Source organism: Arachis ipaensis, chromosome B04 (assembly GCF_000816755.2).
Source record: "Arachis ipaensis cultivar K30076 chromosome B04, Araip1.1, whole genome shotgun sequence".
In the NCBI taxonomy this organism is placed as follows: domain Eukaryota; kingdom Viridiplantae; phylum Streptophyta; class Magnoliopsida; order Fabales; family Fabaceae; genus Arachis; species Arachis ipaensis.
Window position 1 is genome coordinate 124678706 of NC_029788.2, and position 18532 is coordinate 124697237.

The 18532-nt window shown below is 36.4% G+C and overlaps 4 protein-coding genes and 1 long non-coding RNA gene across 6 annotated transcripts; 2 read left to right on the top strand and 3 right to left on the bottom strand.

The window, feature by feature from the left end:
- Nucleotides 5354-13768, top strand: LOC107635220. Of its 2 annotated transcripts, none has more exons than XM_021121941.1 (2): nucleotides 5354-5544; nucleotides 12924-13768. In XM_021121941.1, the coding sequence occupies exons 1-2, from the start codon at nucleotides 5479-5481 to the stop codon at nucleotides 13485-13487; spliced, it is 630 nt and encodes a 209-aa protein (XP_020977600.1). In that variant the 5' UTR covers nucleotides 5354-5478; the 3' UTR covers nucleotides 13488-13768. The 2 variants fall into 2 exon arrangements, with proteins under 2 accessions (XP_020977600.1, XP_016194108.1); XM_016338622.2 differs by lacking the exon at nucleotides 5354-5544 and adding an exon at nucleotides 12382-12587.
- LOC110271313 lies at nucleotides 5867-11646 on the bottom strand. The gene is made up of 2 exons (XR_002361919.1): nucleotides 11165-11646; nucleotides 5867-6347 (listed from the first exon to the last, which is right to left on the bottom strand). It is a non-coding gene; the product is annotated as an uncharacterized LOC110271313 (long non-coding RNA).
- Nucleotides 7253-9638, bottom strand: LOC107635217. The gene is made up of 3 exons (XM_016338619.2): nucleotides 9335-9638; nucleotides 9006-9222; nucleotides 7253-8167 (listed from the first exon to the last, which is right to left on the bottom strand). Exons 2-3 carry the CDS (start codon nucleotides 9168-9170, stop codon nucleotides 7475-7477), a joined length of 858 nt encoding a protein of 285 aa, XP_016194105.1. The 5' UTR covers nucleotides 9171-9222; nucleotides 9335-9638; the 3' UTR covers nucleotides 7253-7474.
- LOC110271312 lies at nucleotides 9376-11086 on the top strand. Its single transcript, XM_021121940.1, has 2 exons — nucleotides 9376-9472; nucleotides 10379-11086. Exons 1-2 carry the CDS (start codon nucleotides 9413-9415, stop codon nucleotides 10985-10987), a joined length of 669 nt encoding a protein of 222 aa, XP_020977599.1. The 5' UTR covers nucleotides 9376-9412; the 3' UTR covers nucleotides 10988-11086.
- Nucleotides 13051-16930, bottom strand: LOC107635219. Its single transcript, XM_016338621.2, has 5 exons — nucleotides 16159-16930; nucleotides 15224-15322; nucleotides 14693-14737; nucleotides 14423-14560; nucleotides 13051-14307 (listed from the first exon to the last, which is right to left on the bottom strand). The coding sequence occupies exons 1-5, from the start codon at nucleotides 16561-16563 to the stop codon at nucleotides 13981-13983; spliced, it is 1014 nt and encodes a 337-aa protein (XP_016194107.1). The 5' UTR covers nucleotides 16564-16930; the 3' UTR covers nucleotides 13051-13980.

The following is an 18532-nucleotide window of genomic DNA, read 5'->3' on the forward strand; positions in this document are numbered from 1 at the left end:
AGGAGGAAATGATATTTTTGAAAGAAAAAATTTAATTTTAACCAGAAAAATAAATAAAAATAAATAAGACGTTTGTAATAAAGATAGTAAATTTTACACATTAAAAATAAAATTAGAATTTTATCTAAATATTAAAGATAAAACGGCACATTATCCTGCTTTTAATGAGCTCATACCAACAACTACATATCTAATAACATAATCCAAGCCATTTCATAATGATGTATAATCATAATTCATACCAAGTAGCAAGTGCAATGTAAGAAGGTTAAGGTTAAGGCAGAACACCTTATTATTGAATAACAAAGGCAGAACTAGACCATAGCAAACACACAATCTCATGTCTCACATGAGAGATTTGTATACTCATATTGAAGTGAAGGGCATATTTTTATGATCACCTGAGTCAGAAAAGTGCTTAACGTTTTTCCTGCTTCTCACTTCTTTAAATTCTCTCAATGGCTTCAGTTCGAACTTTTTATTATCTATGATATAGACATTGCTTTTATTGAACATAATAATAATAATAATAGGTAAATATTTCAATGATGATGTCTTCACATAAAGATTACATTGTGAATCATTAGATGGTTCAGTCAAAGCTTTCTTCTTTTGCAGAAGAACTTAATTGGATCTCAGCTGAATTACGATTTCTCCTATTCTCTTCATGACTTTCTTCCCTCTGACCTCTTTCTCATGGAGGGCCTTATCAACACGCTCAGATTCTTCTTCTTCTTTATCCATGTGGCGCTTGTTGAGCCTCTTGTTTTTGGGCTTAGAGAGGTCAAGGATGTCGTGGGGTTGGAGAAGGGGACACTTCATCCATAGAGGTGTTGAAGTTTTGAATTTGATGGTGATGGAGGAAGTATGAGAATGAGAATTGTTGGGGCCTTTGGGGATTGGAATGGAATTGGGATGGTGGTGCTGATTCTGATTGTAAGAGTATGAATGCGTTGATGAGTTGAGAGATAGCAGAGGATGAAGTGAAAGGAAGAACATGATTCAGTAATTTAGAACATAATCTGCATGCCCCTCTTTGAGTTTGTCAACTGAAACCAAGATTCCAGCATTTTCGCAGTGTATATGACCCGACTGATTAGTCTCTGCTTTGTGATGACCTTTACAACTTCTCTGTGCTTCCAGTGCTGGTGTAGGCCTTCCAATACGCCATCAAAGATATTGAAATCTGCTTCCAGTTGAATATTTAAATCTGCATTGCCATTTTTTACATCCTCAAGCTTCGTTTGGATTTCCTCAAATTCTGCTAAACTTTCACTTGTACTTGTTTCTTGTTGTGCATAATCACTTAGATGAAACGACTTCCTCTGCTCTCATCCGTGCAACTTCTTCAACAAGTTGGCAACTTTTAAGTTCCAATTCTCTCTCTTCCACCAAAGATGCAACATTGCTAGGAAGGAAATCGTTTCCCCTGTAGAGAATTATGTAATACTTGTTAAGCAGCAACATAACTCCCCCGGTTAGAAGCTGCATTGCAGATATCAAAGTTATACACATTTGTTTCTGATACAAAACAATTAATATACAAGATGTAAAAGGATAGTCCACTGCCCCTTCCACCACTATCAAATACTAGGCATATATAGAAGCTAATCATGAAATTATTGTTTTTTTTAAGTTGGTGCAAGGGATGATTTTAGCTAAATTGAATTATTACAGCCCTTACCATTATATTGAGCAAGTTCACAAGAGAGAACAACCAAAGTGATCAGTTTTTCCCCAAAAGCAAGTCAGTATAGTCAATAAATAAGATCAAACTCAATGAAGCACAGATAGCCTTATATGCATAACATCAATGACACAAGCTCAACATATACCTATTTAGTCTATGATGTCTTGAAACTTGCATATATTGAACAATAGATTGTCTATCAAACCTGCCTTTAGTTCGTTGGCCATCGATTCATTGTCAGTATTTGGAACTCCAAACTTGATAGCAATTTTTGCAATAAGACTCTTCTCCCACAACTTTAGGATAGCAGCAGTTAAGCCTTGAAGTCTTCTGTTCCTTCCTTCATAGTTCATATTGTTAGGATTTGGTTGAATTAGTCCCACATTGCTTAGGATAGCAAATGGAGTGGGTAGCCTAGGCTATAAATATGAGGCTAAGTTCTCCATTTGTTTTTGCACCAGTCAGAAACACTTTAAGCTTGTATCTGATTTTTTTTTTTCTTTGTACTCTTTGATTAGAGAGTGTTGTGAGGTGTAGTTAGATATTTGCTTTGAGAGAGTGTGGGTGTACTGGGGTGCCGGTATTAGAGAGAAAGAAGTCTATGTGTTGTAACAATTTTCACATAGTGATATTCTCTGGTTGTCATTTGACAACGGCCGTGGTTTTTTCTCCGGTAATTGGAGTTTCCACGTTAAATTCTTGTGTTGTGATTGTATCTATTTTATTTCTCTGTCAAAGGTATTTTCTCAAGGGGGAATGGTGTCTTATTCCCAACAAGTGGTATCAGAGCCGATGGTTTAATCGGTCTGGTTTAAGGAGTATTCAAGGTGAAGCATCGAAAGTCTTCCCGGCAAAGGTGGTCCGGGCGGCGTGTCCCGCGGTGTTTTGCGGCGGTGTGATGGACGAATACTTGTGGTGGTGGAGGAGCTAGAAAGAGGGGGAGTTGATGCTTGATGTGGAGGCTCACACTTGAGGGGGAGATTGTTAGTGTTGCAAGTGTGAGGAGTGTTGAAGTTAGTCCCACATCAAAGAAAGCATGGAAGAGTGAGGAGTTTATAAGATGAGAGACCCATTAACTTGACACCTTAAGGTTTTGAGTTGGATGTGGTGTCTTCTCATCTTATGTTCTCTCACTTGATTCCTCCTCGAATTCTCCCCGGTTGTCGAGAGCTCTCCACGGTTGGCCCAACAAGTGGTATCAGAGCTTCGGTTCGGTGGGATTTATTCTTAGTATGCTCTGTGGTTACAGCCTAGTCTGACCTTCCACATCAGAAAAGAATCCTTGAGGTTGATCTTTGGTTGCTGTTGTTGTTGCTGGAAGAATCAATTTTGGCTTGTGGCAAATACAAGTCAAGGATGTGTTGATACAATCAGGTTTGCACAAGGCGTTGAAGGAGAAGATCTCTGGTATGAAGAAGTATACAAATGCATATGATGCATGTCTGTCCTATAGCTAATGAGCTCATCTTTCGGTTATACAGCCAACTCGACAAGTCCGGTTTGCTAAACCATTGGACTTGTTAGGATTTGGTTGAATTAGTCCCACATTGCTTAGGATAGCAAATGGAGTGGGTGGCCTAGGCTATAAATATGAGGCTAAGTTCTCCATTTGTTTTTGCACCAGTCAGAAACACTTTAAGCTTGTATCTGATTTTTCTTTTCCTCTGTACTCTTTAATTAGAGAGTGTTGTGAGGTGTAGTTAGATATTTGCTTTGAGAGAGTGTGGGTGTACTGGGGTGCCGGTATTAGAGAGAAAGAAGTCTATGTGTGTAACAATTTTCACATAGTGATATTCTCTGGTTGTCATTTGACAACTGCCGTGGTTTTTTCTCCGGTAATTGGAGTTTCCACGTTAAATTCTTGTGTTGTGATTGTATCTATTTTATTTCTCTGTCAAAGGTATTTTCTCAAGGGGGAATGGTGTCTTATTCCCAACACATTAAACACACAAAATGATTTAATTGACTTTATGCATAAAGGGATAACCATGAAAGTATTTTTGAATATAGCTTTAAATTTTTGTTCTGAGAGCTAATATTGGTTGACAGCCAACTAATTATGATTTTCATATACATGTATTGATTCGATTCATCAATCTTCAAGCAATTACTTCTTATTACAGAGACTGCTTTTCTATGTATGATTAGTTAATATAATAGCATCAACTACTAATGTATTTAGGTGGTCTATCAAAATTGACATCAATGTGGTGGCTTGATTAAGAACCTAAGTCATATGATAGAACATAGCTCCTCACACTGTTGAGTAATTTTCATGCACAGCAAAATAAATCATTGACCACAAACCACCAACATCCAGGAGCATACCAAGGACAAAAAGGACTGGCAAAGGCTTAGCAAGCTTCCTGAAGAATGTTAACTCATAATCAGTAATTTTTGCACTTGAATAAGGTGGACACAGCCTAAATGGAGGCTTAAATCCAGGAACCACTTCTGGAAATAGATCAGCATCTATTGGAAGTGGCTTGGGATACCACCAATCAACGAACCGAGGTCCTAAGCCATCCAATAACCTATCAGTCTCCCTCTCATACAATGATCCACTGCAATGCACTTCTTGAATGCAAGTTGATGTGGAAGCATTATTATTACCATTCTGGCTTGGCATGTCACTAGTATTGTTGGATTTAAATGACTCCACCATGTTCGTTTCATAAGGACTTTTAGTTTGTCCATGAATATAGAGAGGATAAACCTTTGGAGAACTTGTAGAAGTCAACTGATAATTGCATCCTCGGTATACAACATGAGTATCCTTCCTACTCCAGACAACCAAACCACCAGTCTTCATCTATCCACACAGAGCAAACACTAATGTAGCCATCAGATAACATGGATGCACAACAATGACAACATGAACCATACACAATACATAATGGAAATAATTATCCAAAAGTCAAAAAAGACTCATTCATACTAGAAGATTCATACAATTACTACACATATAAGAGATATTTCCTGCTTTCATATGGCAATGCTATAGCACATTCCCTTGAAATATCAAAAGTCAGTCATTACTTGTAGGTCAAACTTGCTCACATCAATTTCCGTTCTTGAACATCTATAAGTATACTAGGAAAATCCTTGGTTCAACTCTTCAACTCCCAAATTGGAAGTTCTACTAAACTAAACAATTGCCTAACCAAGAAAAGAAAAAATCTTCAGAAGCAGGGAGCTTAGCCAAGATTACCCATCTTTTCCATCATTATCAGTCAATCAAAGCAAAACATGTTACCACAATGTTTCCAACATCCAGCAATATGATCATTGCAATCAATTTGTCCATTGATCGGCTCCCATAATAAATAACAGCTGGCTAGCATCCACGCTAACCATCAAACCACAGGAGGAAAAGGGTGGTATTGTTGGGTGAAGGGAGCAACACGTCTAGTCTCCACAGTGTTCTACATAGAAATACTCCCATATGAGAAACTACCCTGTCAATCTGAACCTTATGTTTATTTTATTATTAAATCAAACGCTTAATAGACAAGGTATAGCAGTGTTTCCATAAAGTGCAATGGAACATGTGAAAACTTTCCAAAAGTATTATCCTAATATGTCTCTACTTACTAAAATAAGAAAGAAGAGAGAAATTTATGTTTAGTTCGCGTGATGGAGTTTCACTACTAGTTTAGAAAAAAAACAAGGGAGAAATTTATCATTGTTTGCCCCTAAGGAGAAGCATCTTCAGAAACCGCGTCTATCAATCTTTCACCAAGTTTGGGAACAGATCATTTGATTGGGGAAACTGCATTTGTTAGCAGATGGAACAAGCGGTGCAAAGAGACATGGAAGAAGCGGTGCAAGCTCACAAGAAGTCAAGTAAAACGGTAAAACACCATTCCTTGCTTTATTCTTCTTCTGAGTTTTTATCTTGTTGCCTGTCATCACCATGATCAAGGTTTTCAGTAGCGGTTACAGCTTGTGATTACTTTTTTCTTGGTATACACTCAGGGAAGGCGTTCAAGTGTTCTAGAAACATTGGTGCATTATGTTCTGTTTCTTGCTACTTTGGAACTGTTGTGGAATAATAATATGCTTTACTCTTTACTGGTTTAGTATTGCAAATACTATATGTATTAATTCCGAAATGTAGGTCACAACAATTTTTGATACTATATGTATTAATTCGAACCTCCGTTTATTTTTTTCTTCTTCTTTGTTTAGACAAGCACAGACGCTGAAAATGTTGATCCTCTTACAACAAACATCTCATCTGAGAAAGGATTTCTACATTTCCTATGGCCAGGGATGAAAGGAATGGATCCAAATCTCAGTGGCACTCTCTTGTTTGGGGCGGGTGTTGGCATCTTCTTGGTAGCCGGTTTGATGATTTTGGTGGTGGTGTATGGTGCATGGCTATACAATAACAAGAGATGACTGAAAGTGAGGGAAGAGTGATCAGTCCAAATGACATAACACAGACTCTGGAGAATATATAATGACTCATACAGCTTTGTGTTGTGTTTAAATAAGTGAAATTGGACTATGTAAACCTAACAACTTATTCTGTCTTGCTAAAGTTAGCCATGTGTGATACTTGATAAGATAATGGTTTATGGATGGACGTGTTTGATTATTCAATGTTTCACTATTCATTTATTTGGTACTCTCTTCATAGTAGTATCCATTCCTATTCCCTTACCATGGTATTTTCCTATTTCTCCATAAATTGCAATTGGAGAATTCAATCTTCACAAACCAGGGATGCAAAGTTATGATGTACTTATTGTTATTTATCTAGAGTCAAAATATAAGTGAATCACTGTGTCTTTTGCATAGGATGCTTGAGACTTTCACTACGCAAAATTGGGTTGTGGATTTTCGTTCTCTTCTTCTTCCTTTTCGATTGAGGCAGAATTTTTCCATGATTTGGGGAACGCAGGATCGTGAAGAAACGAGACCAAGCGCAACCACATTTGCAGGATTTCATGATGAACTTGGCAACCAAACTCAAAGGTAATTGCTTTCTTAACAAAAATAGCGACCCATTTTCCACTTTTGTCTTTTTCTTTTTTTTTTTCCCACTAAATCTTCAAAATGATCCCTCAGATTGAGTCCCAGCACCAATTTCACCCTGAGTTTCCAATTGCACCATTTTGGTCTTCGAGATTGAACTCCCGGACTCCATAAATAATTTACGTCAGACTCATTGGATTCATTATAAAAGACGATACAGCATTATGTTCTGTTTCTTGTTACTTTAGAACTGTTGTGGAATAATATGGTTTACTCTTTACTGGTTTCTACCACACTATATTACGATTAAATTGTCATTCTAATTAGGCCTTTCCATTTTTCTTGTTCCCAAAACTATATCACTTAGTCTTAAAATTCAGCACCTGAGATATTAAGTCTCCGGTGTACATTTCTTGCTACTTGCATCAAATAATTGAAAGTGGAGATATCACATTTGAGAAAACTAGCAACTTCGTATCACAGCACACGGATATCTATGCTTCTATTCTTCAAAAGGGGCAAATATTTCTATCTCCGATAAACTGAAATGCAGAGGATAAAATCATACGCTCTATGATATATATAAGATATTCCAAGCATTAAATAATCGAGCACAAAGTTTGGTACACAATCCAATTTATAAGAAGTTACCAACAGCAAAACATCATAGTACTGCACCGAGGTCAAAGCAGTACAACTTCAAATTACAAAGACAAGAGTAGAAACAGCAAACACAGCCACATATGCGACATTTATTTTACATTGGAGTTATAGCATGCTTTCTCAGTAAGAGCAAATCTCTCACTTAGTAACAGATATAGTGCATAACTGAGAAGGATGAAGATCATGAGAAATCTCGGGCTCAACTAAGCCGGACAACTTCTGTCCTTGCATTTGGTTGCTGCTTTTCCAGGAGCATACTGCATACCACCCTATGAAAAAAATTCCTACTATTGTAAGGTACAGTGCACTGATCGGATTATACAATTCGGCAATCATGAGGATACTCCAAGAGAATAACATTACAGAGTGCATGCAAGTGAATTTTGCACGAAGAAGAAGAATCGAAGCAACAGCCGAAACAAGCACCATGTAGCTTAACAATTCAAGCATGGGAATAAGTATGGATCCAAAGCCATATTTTTTTAGTGGTTCCTGGGCAAGGAACATGAAGGCCGCCAAATGTTTTCTGAATAGTGGCAGGTGACATAGCAGGACAGATATATGAAGAGCCATAATAGTTGAAATTGCAAATGATGCCACTCGTATTGTAATTTCCTTATTCTTGTGTCGTGGAAATAAAAGGCGCGAAAACACGGTTTCCTTGCTTGCATTTATAGTTTCTTTGATGACACCCAATAAATAAAAAATTTCTAACTTGTTGATTTCCTTCTTCACTTGGTTCAGAGAAGGTGAAAAATCTGGGTTCTTGCTGCACAGATTGCTCCTTCCTGTGAACGATGATTTATAAACCCGTCCATAGCCACCATCACCCTTGAGAATAAAAGAAAGTTAGGAGGAGAATCCAGAAAGACATTTAAACCAAACAAGATTCACAATGATGCCGAAGGCTTATATAACCTTTGTTAGCATATAGCCATGCATCTATATACTTGCATCTTATAAAGACTGTTAGGATGAATATTTTTATGTCATATCTAACTCGAGTTATTAGTAAATATGTATTTCACATCTAGTAAGAATCAGCCACATGACATGTTTGATTTATTTATTTATTTATTTATGATTTTATCTTATCAAGCTCAGGTTACTACAACTGCATCTAAATGCTACTCTAATATAAACTACACAAGGCCTTCACCATATTCTGCTAAAAGAAATTATTCTGAGGTTATTTGTGGAGCTAAGAGAGTCCTCTACTTACCTTTTGTTTTTTGTTTTTTTTTTTTCTTAACACTTGTATTATGTAAGAATAGGACAAGTGAGCTACCAAACATTTTCTGTCTATTATTATTATCATACTGTTAAGAACATGCTGCCTCTGGTTGTTTTATTTCCAAACTTCATTTCTTTCATAGATTTTCTGTTACAAAATCATTACTGATTAGGTGACTATGATGAACATGGTTAAGAATAGTAGCGAGGAACAAAACAAAATCTGAGACAACTTGGCACAGACATCCTCGTAATATAAGGACACAATGAAGAAAGAAAACTACGGAGGAGAAAAAGGAGGATATGACCCTCCTCCTGCAATTTCAGTGAAAAACCTCTAAGAGAGGACAGCATGATCATGGTACAGCAGTTACTAAAATAAAGCTAAAAATGAACACAAAAACAGTAACAAAAAACGCATAAAAGTTTAGCGCACCATCTTCAGAGGATAGGAAAAGGAAGATTTTGCGAAAGATAACAAAACTTGGTCTTCAGCAGTGGGATTCAGGATTGGTTGGGCCATTGAACCAAGCATGGAAGATATTAGGGATGAAGTTGAGAGAGGGAATTCCAGATCAACAAGGACGATGAATTCGTTCATTCATTGAAGAAAAAGTTAAAAAACGCGTTTGCCGGCTTGATCTTGTTTGATTCTGATTAAAAAACAGAGTAAATGAAGAAAAAACACATCGCCATCTGATAAGAATAAGAGAAAGTAGAACACAAACCATAGAAATAACCGCATTCGGGGTCTGATCCTTTTACCTCAATATAAAATCGGTCCTCTTCTGAGTTCTGAATCTTTCAGAGTGTACTCAGTTTTTTGGCTTTCTAAAAAGAATAATGGAGTCAAGATTGATGATAATGAAGTCAGGGCATAATAACGAGGGATCACGTGCCAGTGTAAGCACTAGCCTGTTCTTCTGCTCTTGCTTATTAGTTATTCTCATCGCCATCAAAGTTGTAATTAATTTGCTGGAAATTCGGAGTCGTAGGAAAAAAAATTGCAACCAAGTCTGTAGAGTAGATAGTTGTTTGTTGCACAACTGATTTCATCTGTTCCCTCCCTGGCTCAAATGTTTTCTTTCTTAAACTATATTTCTGTTTAGTTGCTGCAGATTCCCAAGGCAATGTCTCTGGTTCGGCTAAGAGTTACTTTCCGTGCCTCAATTGTTTTAAAAAAGATTTGTTTTTAATTTTTTTTTTTACTTTTTAGTGTATTTGATAAATTTTTAAAAAGTTATAATTTTTTTGTTTTAAAAAATATTTAAAATCAAATTAACTTTATATTTTTAAAAGAATTTAATTTTGATGCACTATGAATGTATAATAATTTTATACGTGGATCTAATTACGTAACATATGAATAGTCATTTAAAAAAATGGATATAATTATGTAATTATGTGTTATATTGTGTATCAAACTCAAATTCTTTTTTAAAATTTTCAAAAAAAAAAAACTTAGAAAAAAAGCTCACCCCAAACAAAACTTAACTAATGCCAATTAATTTTTGGGTTGTTTTTGGTCCTGCTGGTTCATGGAGTTGGAGGTTTATTTTGAGCAATTGGGCGGCTTCGGCCCAGCGTATATCTCTCGGCATTTGCATTTGGATTCTATGCGGATCGGATTGGACAGCTTGACTAATTTGACACACAAAAAGTTTTAGTTTCCAGATACTACGCTTTGCATCCTCTTCTAGTCTGATCACATTCTCATCGTTATTGGATGAGACACAGACCTCATTTCTAGTCATGCAAATACTATATGTATTAATTCGAATCTCCATTTATTTTTTTCTTCTTTGTTAGACAAGCACAGACGCTGAAAATGTTGATCCTCTTACAACAAATATATCATCTGAGAAAGAATTTCTACATGCTCTATGGTCAGGGATGAACGGAATGGATCCTAAACTCCGCAGCGCTTTCTTGTTTGGAGCTGCTGTGTTCCAAGTTCATCAGTTGGCAAACATGATGAGCTCTGCCACCTTAGATTTCCAAGCTAGAAACTTATTTTCCGACACCGATCTGGATTTTGGAAAAGAATTTTTTACATTATTTCCGGAGATGGTACGTATCACGGCCTTCATTTGGTGTATTTTTCTAGAGGTGATCCTGCTCTGGCGTGTGCATCCTGCAGCTCAGTGTGCTCTTATGCTCCTCATGATGTATGCGCCGCTATATTATTTCGCTGATCTAGCACGCAAGGTTTCTGGGATTGGCGTAAATTGCAAGACATTCAAGATGCCGGCCTTATGGTTTGCTGCGGTAGGGGGTGTTGGCATCTCTTTGGTAGCCGGTTTGATGATTTTGGGGGTGGTGTATGGTGCATGGCTATACACACACAAGAGAGGACTGACAGTGAGGGAAGTAGTGATCAGTCCAAATGCCATAACACATACTCTGGACAATATATGATGACTCATACATCTTTGTATTGTGTGTAAACCTAACAACTTATTCTGTCTTGCTATAAGTTACTCATGTGTGATACTTCTTGATAAGATAATGCTTTATTTTTTGGTTCAATAAGTTAATGGTTTGATTATTCAGTGTTCACTATTCATTTATTTGGTACTCTCTTCATAGTAGTACGTATTCAATGGATGGAAGAGCACAAGAAGCTGTGGAATTCTGTTACCTATGGACTATATAGTACTGATATTCAGTCTTTAAAGGTAGGGGTTAATGTCCCTTACCATGGTATTTTCCTATTTCTCCATAAATTGCAATTGGAGAATTCAATCTTCACAAACCAGGGATGCAAAGTTATGGTATACTTATTGTTATTTATCTAGAGTCAAAATATAAGTGAATGACACTGTTTTCCATAGGATGCTCGAGACTTTCACTGTACACAAAAACTTAGCTAAATGAAGAAACATATGGTACTTGGGCTTCCAAGTTGTATTTGTCACATGACTTTACTGTGTCGTGTTGTTTGTGAGTAATGATAGGTGAACATAAAAGATATGGTCATAATCTCAATGAGTCTGAAATTTATGACCTAATTCAAGCTGTAAGTACTAATTCTGAATCATCTTATTTCTTATCTCAACCGAACCTACATTTTCATGAATCATAATTTTAAGAAAAGTATAATAATAGATTGCTTAATATGGTTAAATTATACTTGAAATTTCTATAATTTCACTCAATTTTCAATTAGGATAATATAAAAGCCGTCAATCAAGTCCTTATAATTAAAAAATTTGTAATCAAATTTCATTCACCTATTGATATCTTTGTCATGTTTATTATTATTATTTTTTTATCTCTATCAAAATGAAAGAATAGACTACAATGAATTCGGTACAATGATGTAAAAAGGCAATGCTGATGTGGGTAGAATGGGAAAGAAAAGGTAGTAGTAGTTTTAGCAATGGATTTAGAGAATCGCTACCTGTATGTTAAGAAAATAGTGTATGAGTTTCTTCTTTTTTTGGTAACACAGAAAATAAGATAATACCAACAAAATAATACCAACATTAATAAACGCGTTACCTTTAGCTGCAAGTGTATGTTTAGTAATGGAGAATACAAGTGTATGTTTAGCAATGGAGAATCAAATGCATCACGTCACTTTATACATGTTGAACTTTAGTTAAGTTTGGCTGAATCTATTGAGTCATCATGTCTTTTTATTTTTAACAAATAAAGGATAATTACCCAAATGAAGCCAGCAAACAATTAATTTAGATACTCGCACCCTTCCTGTTGAGTCATCATCTCTTTTTTTTTTTTTTGTCACCAATTATGTTTTTTTCTCTAACAAAGGTGAAATGACTATAATTATGAATCAAAGTTTAGTTTAAACGTTTTTAATGAGAAGATAAAAGGACAAACACATTTAATGTCACTTAAATGTTAAATGATTCATAAGCGTTCACTGGGTCAGTATTAAGCAATTCACACTTCACAACTTCACATTCCCACTCGAACAAATTATTAAGCAGGCACAAGTTTGGGAAGAGACATGGAACAAGCGGTGCAAGCTCACAAGAACTCAAGTAAAACGGTAAAACACCATTCCTTGCTTTATTCTTCTTCTGAGTTTTTATCTTGTTGCTTATCATCACCATGATCAAGGTTTTCAGTAGCAGTTACAGCTTGTGATTACTTTTTTTCTTGGTATACACTCGGGGAAGGCGTTCAAGTGTTCTAGAAACATTGGTGCATTATGTTCTGTTTCTTGCTACTTTGGAACTGTTGTGGAATAATAATAATATGGTTTACTCTTTACTGGTTTCTACCACACTATATTACGACTAAATTGACAAAAATATCACTTAGTCTTAAAATTCAGAAATGTATTAATTCGAACCTCCGTTTATTTTTTTTCTTCTTTGTTTAGACAAGCACAGACGCTGAAAATGTTGATCCTGTTACAACAAACATCTCATCTGGGAAAGGATTTCTACATTCTCTATGGTCAGAGATGAAAGAAATGGTTCCTAATCTCCGTTTTGCTATCTTGTCTTGGGCTGCTCTGACCCAAGGTCTTCACTTGGGACCCGCGAAGAGAGCTGCCACATTGGGTTTCCAAGCTGGAAACATTTCAGACACCGATCGGAATTATGTACAAGCACTTTTCACATTATTTCCGGAGATGGTAGATATGGCCACCTTCATTGGGTGTTTTATTCTAGGGGTGATCCTGTTCTGGCGTGAGCGTCCTGGAGAACGATGTGTTCTTATGCCCATAATCATGTATTCGCTGCTATATTATTTCGCTGATCTAGCAAGCAAGACTTCTGGGATTGCGGTAAATTGCAAGACATTCAAGATGCCGGCCATATGGTTTGTTGCCGTAGGGGGTGTTTGCGTCTCCTTTGTAATCTGTTTGAATAGTTTGGTGGTGGTCTATGCTACATGGCTATACAAATACATTAACAGGAGAATTCAAATGGTAAGTTAGTCTTGCATCTTCCAATCTTCACAAACCAGGGATGCAAAGTTATGATGTACTTATTGTTATTTATCTAGACTCAAAATATAAGTGAATCACTGTGTCTTTTGCATAGGATGCTTGAGACTTTCACTACGCAAAAACATAGCTGAATGAAGAAACATATGGTACTTCGGCTTCCAATTTGTATTTGTCACATGACTTTACTGTCGTGTTGTTTGTGAGTAATGATAGGTGTTAAGTATTTAGAATGAGATTCGAATGTTCAAAAACAAGTTATTTTGGTTTAACATTGAATGTTAATTTTTATAATGAGCTGAATTTTAAAACGAACTCTTCAGCTTATCTACATCTCTAGTGAATCAAGAAATATCCACATAGATACCTACCAAACTAGTTGAAATAAACTCAATTTGATATAAAATCAGCTATAGTTAAACAGGAATAAAATAAACCTTCAGAATAAATGAATGGAACGAAAAACAATCTAACGGTTTCTGCACTATGTGGTAATTCTCCGGAACCGTAATGAAACCGGATTCTCCAAGACAGCAACATGAATGCCATTCCAAACATCTGATTTGGTCGGAAGCTGAGCAATTTTCTCCAAGATTTCCATATCTTCAGATGGTATGGAACCGAAGACAGTGTATGCATTTTTCCATTCATTATGATTAGCCAGGCTGATGAAGAATTCTGGACCTGAACCAACCCATGCTACAGATCCTCTTCTTATGGTCGGACAATACTCTTTTGGGATATCCTTGAATGTAGAACCAATCGATTCAAATGTTCCTTGGATTAGCGCAAAAGGGGGGCCAAATGAAGCCTATATCAACATTCAAATCGATAAACACTGAATATGTTTCCGGTATCCATAAACCTCAAAAATCATCAGAATGATAAAGCACAATTTGTACAATTGTTAACATAATGAAATTTACCTTCTTAATGTGGTTTCCCTCTGAATCCCAAAAGCTACCTCGGCTCTCTGAACGATAAATCTGGCATCCAATGCAGTGAGGCAATGCCAACAACTCAAGAATGTAGGAGGCAGATTGGGGAGCACAGTCGGGAAAAAGCTGTAGCATAGAGAGTTGATAAGAGTCAATTCACTAAATGGAAGACGTGTTCAGCATCCTGAACACAACCAAGGTGAAAGAGTGCAATGAATGTCAGATACATGATGACGTAAACATGTGTAGAATACTCACTTTTATACGTAGAATTCCGTAGTCAGTTTCCAGACCAACAATTCCCTAAAAGTACAAACATACAAGCAACAGATAAATATACAGCTGAAAGACATACATTTAAGACAGTAAGAGCACAAGATACAATATAGTGGAAACAGATTATCAGCATATTTTGTCATAAACATAAGGCGTGGATTATATATCAAAAAGATTTCTAACAGAAATGAGATGTATCATAATAATGTGAAGACTTTAAGATTATGAAAAAGAAACAATTTATACATACTCAGTTATGATAATTAAGTGACTCTTCTCTTCTAGTTCTAGATCACAGAAGAAAACAAATTAAATAAATGTACACTAGCTCCAGTAGGCTCAGAGTACTTATGCTAAGGAGGATTCCTTATCCCCCTTGGCTTTGTAGTCATTTTCACTTTGTTCAGTAAATTTCTTCTTATATAATTTTTTAAACCATGAAAATTTGATAAAGATAGATATCTCAGATTAGTATGCGCAGTACCAACTAATCACATCATATAGCAATCCTACCTCTCCCTTATCAAAGACTAAACCAGAAGTCCACATCACTTTATCTCCCAAGTCTCGTCGTTCAGGGTTTAATGCATCCTTCTGTCTTTTTAACCAACACTGAAACGAGAGTAGGTAACACAAACGTATTAGGAAAAGTGCATTAAAACTCTAAGCCTCAAATACAGGAATATCTCATCCTTAGACCTTAAAGAGTTGTTCATCTGAAGTAATAGTATGCTAAACCTACTAAAATTGTATGTCTTTATAATGAAGCCACTATGATGCCCAATCAAAATTCCAAAATATAAATCATAATCCCTTAATAAGACAGAAAAATAAAATAAAATCATACACATCTTTTTGGTCAACTGGAAGCTACATAACAGCAGCTACTCTATACACCTCATGAATACCAACCCAACCAGTTTCAAATGGGATGCAATTGAAAGAGTCCCAGGCTGGAACCTGGATCTTGATATGGTGCGTAATTCCATTAAGAAATGCTTAATTATGACAAAATAAACATTCTTGATATGATCTAGAAAACTGAAAAAAATATGAATTTTTATATGTAAGACAGTTAAAAAGAGACTATTAAGTATTTGCATCAACCAACCAACTTTGTCAAATGCTACATGATAATAGACAGACAGGTACATTATACTAGCTGTCAGTCAAAGGTTCTCAAAATCATCAGTTCCAGTTACCTAAACAAAATTAACTGACCAATCAAATAAGTGGATCAACCAATGTAGGCCACCAAGTATGATTCTACTAACATGATTGTGCTCATGCATGAGGTATAAAAAAAGGACACTAAACGTAAACCTGGATGCTAGATACATCATATTATTCCATTTTTTTTCCTTTTCATTAGCATATTATCAACATCTATGATAGGTACAGAATTCAATAGTACTAAGCTAACAAAAATGCAGAATTCATAGCAATACCTCACCAAATCTAGGTCCACATGCATCTCTATCACCACAAAACACCCATGAATTACACAAACAAGCTCCACCATCACCTCTACACATCCTCTTACAAGCCATGCAACATTCCTTAGAAGAATTTACCCTAAAATCACTACCCCATTTAACGGCATCACCCCATAGCTCCAAATGCTTAACCCCATCACAACATGGCCTTTCTTCTTCTTCTCCTCCTTCTTCATGGTTCAGCAAATCGTCAACCCCATCAACATGCTCCATTGAAGAAAGAGATGCAGTAGTGTTGTTGGGACTGAAAACCACAGTGAGAAACAGGTATACCGCCAAGCAGGAGATTGCACCCATCAGGAAGAGGGACAAAATGGTAAATTTACCGAAACCTGAGTCGTTTTGCCGACGACCCATTTCAGATTATGGTGCAAACTTTTCAACAACAGAGGAAATTGGGTTGTGGATTTTCGTTCTCTTCTTCTTCCTTTTGGATTGAGGCAGAATTTTTCTATGATTTGGGGAACGGAGGATCGTGAAGAAACGAGAACAAGAGCAACCACATTTGCAGGATTTCATGATGAACTTGGCAACTAAACTCCAAGCTGATTGCTTTCTTAACAAAAATAGCGACCCATTTTCCACTTTTGCCTTTTTTTTTTTCACTTTTTCCCCAAACAGATTAACTAATTCCCCAAAATAGACCCTCAGATTGAACCCCTGCACCAATTTCACCCTGAGTTTCCAATTGTACCATTTTGGTCTTTGAGATTGTACTCCGGACTCTATAAATAATTAACGTCAGACTCATTGGATTCATTATATAAAAGACGATACAGCATTATGTTCTGTTTCTTGTTACTTTAGAACTGTTGTGGAATAATATGGTTTACTCTTTACTGGTTTCTACCACACTATATTACGACTAAATTGTCATTCTAATTAGGCCTTTCCATTTTTCTTGTTCCCAAAACTATATCACTTACTCTTAAAATTCAGCACCTCAGATATTAAGTCTCCGGTGTACATTTCTTGCTACTTGCATCAAATAATTGAAAGTCGAGATATCACATTTGAGAAAACTTAGCAACTTCGTATCACAGCACACGGATATCTATGCTTCTATTCTTCATAAGGGGTAAATATTTCTATCTCCCATCAACTGAAATCAGAGGATAAACTTATACGCTCTATGACAAAGTTTGGTACACAATCCAACTTATAAGAAGTTACCAACAGCAAAACATCATAGTACTGCACCGAGGTCAAAGCAGTACAACTTCAAATTAAGAAGACAAGTGTAGAAACAGCAAACACAGCCACATATGCGACATTTATTTTACATTGGAGGTATAGCATGCTTTCTCAGTAAGAGCAAGTCTCTCACTTAGTAACACATATAGTGCATAATTCAAAGTGAGAAGGATGAAGATCATGAGAAATCTCGGGCTCAACTGAGCCAGACAACTTCTGTCCTTGCATTTGATTGCTGCTTTTTCAGGAGCATACTGCATACCACCCTATGAAAAAATTTCCTAGTATTGTAAGGTACAGTGCACTGATCGGATTATCCAATTCGGCAATCATGAGGATGCTCCAAGAGAAGAACATTACAGAGTGCATGCAAGGGAATTTTGCACGAAGAAGAAGAACTGAAGCAACAGCCGAAACAAGCACCATGTAGCTTAACAATTCAAGCATGGGAATAAGTATGGATCGGAAGCCATATTTTTTTAGTGGTTCCTGGGCAAGGAACATGAAATCTGGCAAATGTTTGCTGAATAGTGGCAGGTGACATAGCAGGAGAGATATATGAAGAGCCATAATAGTCGAAATTGCAAATGATGCCACTCGTATTGTAATTTCCTTATTCTTGTGTCGCGGAAATAAAAGGCGCGAAAACACAGTTTCCTTGCTTGCACATCGGGTTTCTTCGTTGACACCCAATAAATAAAAATATTTTAAGCCGTCGATTTCCAGTATCTTCACTTGGTTCAGAGAAGGTGAAAAATCTGGGTTCTTGCTGCACAGATTACTACTTGCAGTGTGCTGTAATAAAGACTTGTAGACTAATCCATAGCCGCCTTCACCCTTGAGAATAAAAGAAAGTTAGGAGGAGAATCCAGAAAGACATTAAAACCAAACAAGTTTCACGATCCTGCCGAAGGCCTATATATTGTTAGCATGTAGCCATGTAGATACATACTTGCTCTTATAAGGACTATTAGCATAAATATTTTTATGTCATGTCTAACTCGGGTTATTAGCAAATATGCATTTCTTACAAGCTCAGCTTACTACAACTGCATCTAAATGCTACTCTAATATAAAATAGACAAGGCCTTCACCATATTCTGCTAAAAGAAATTATCTAAGGCTATTTGTG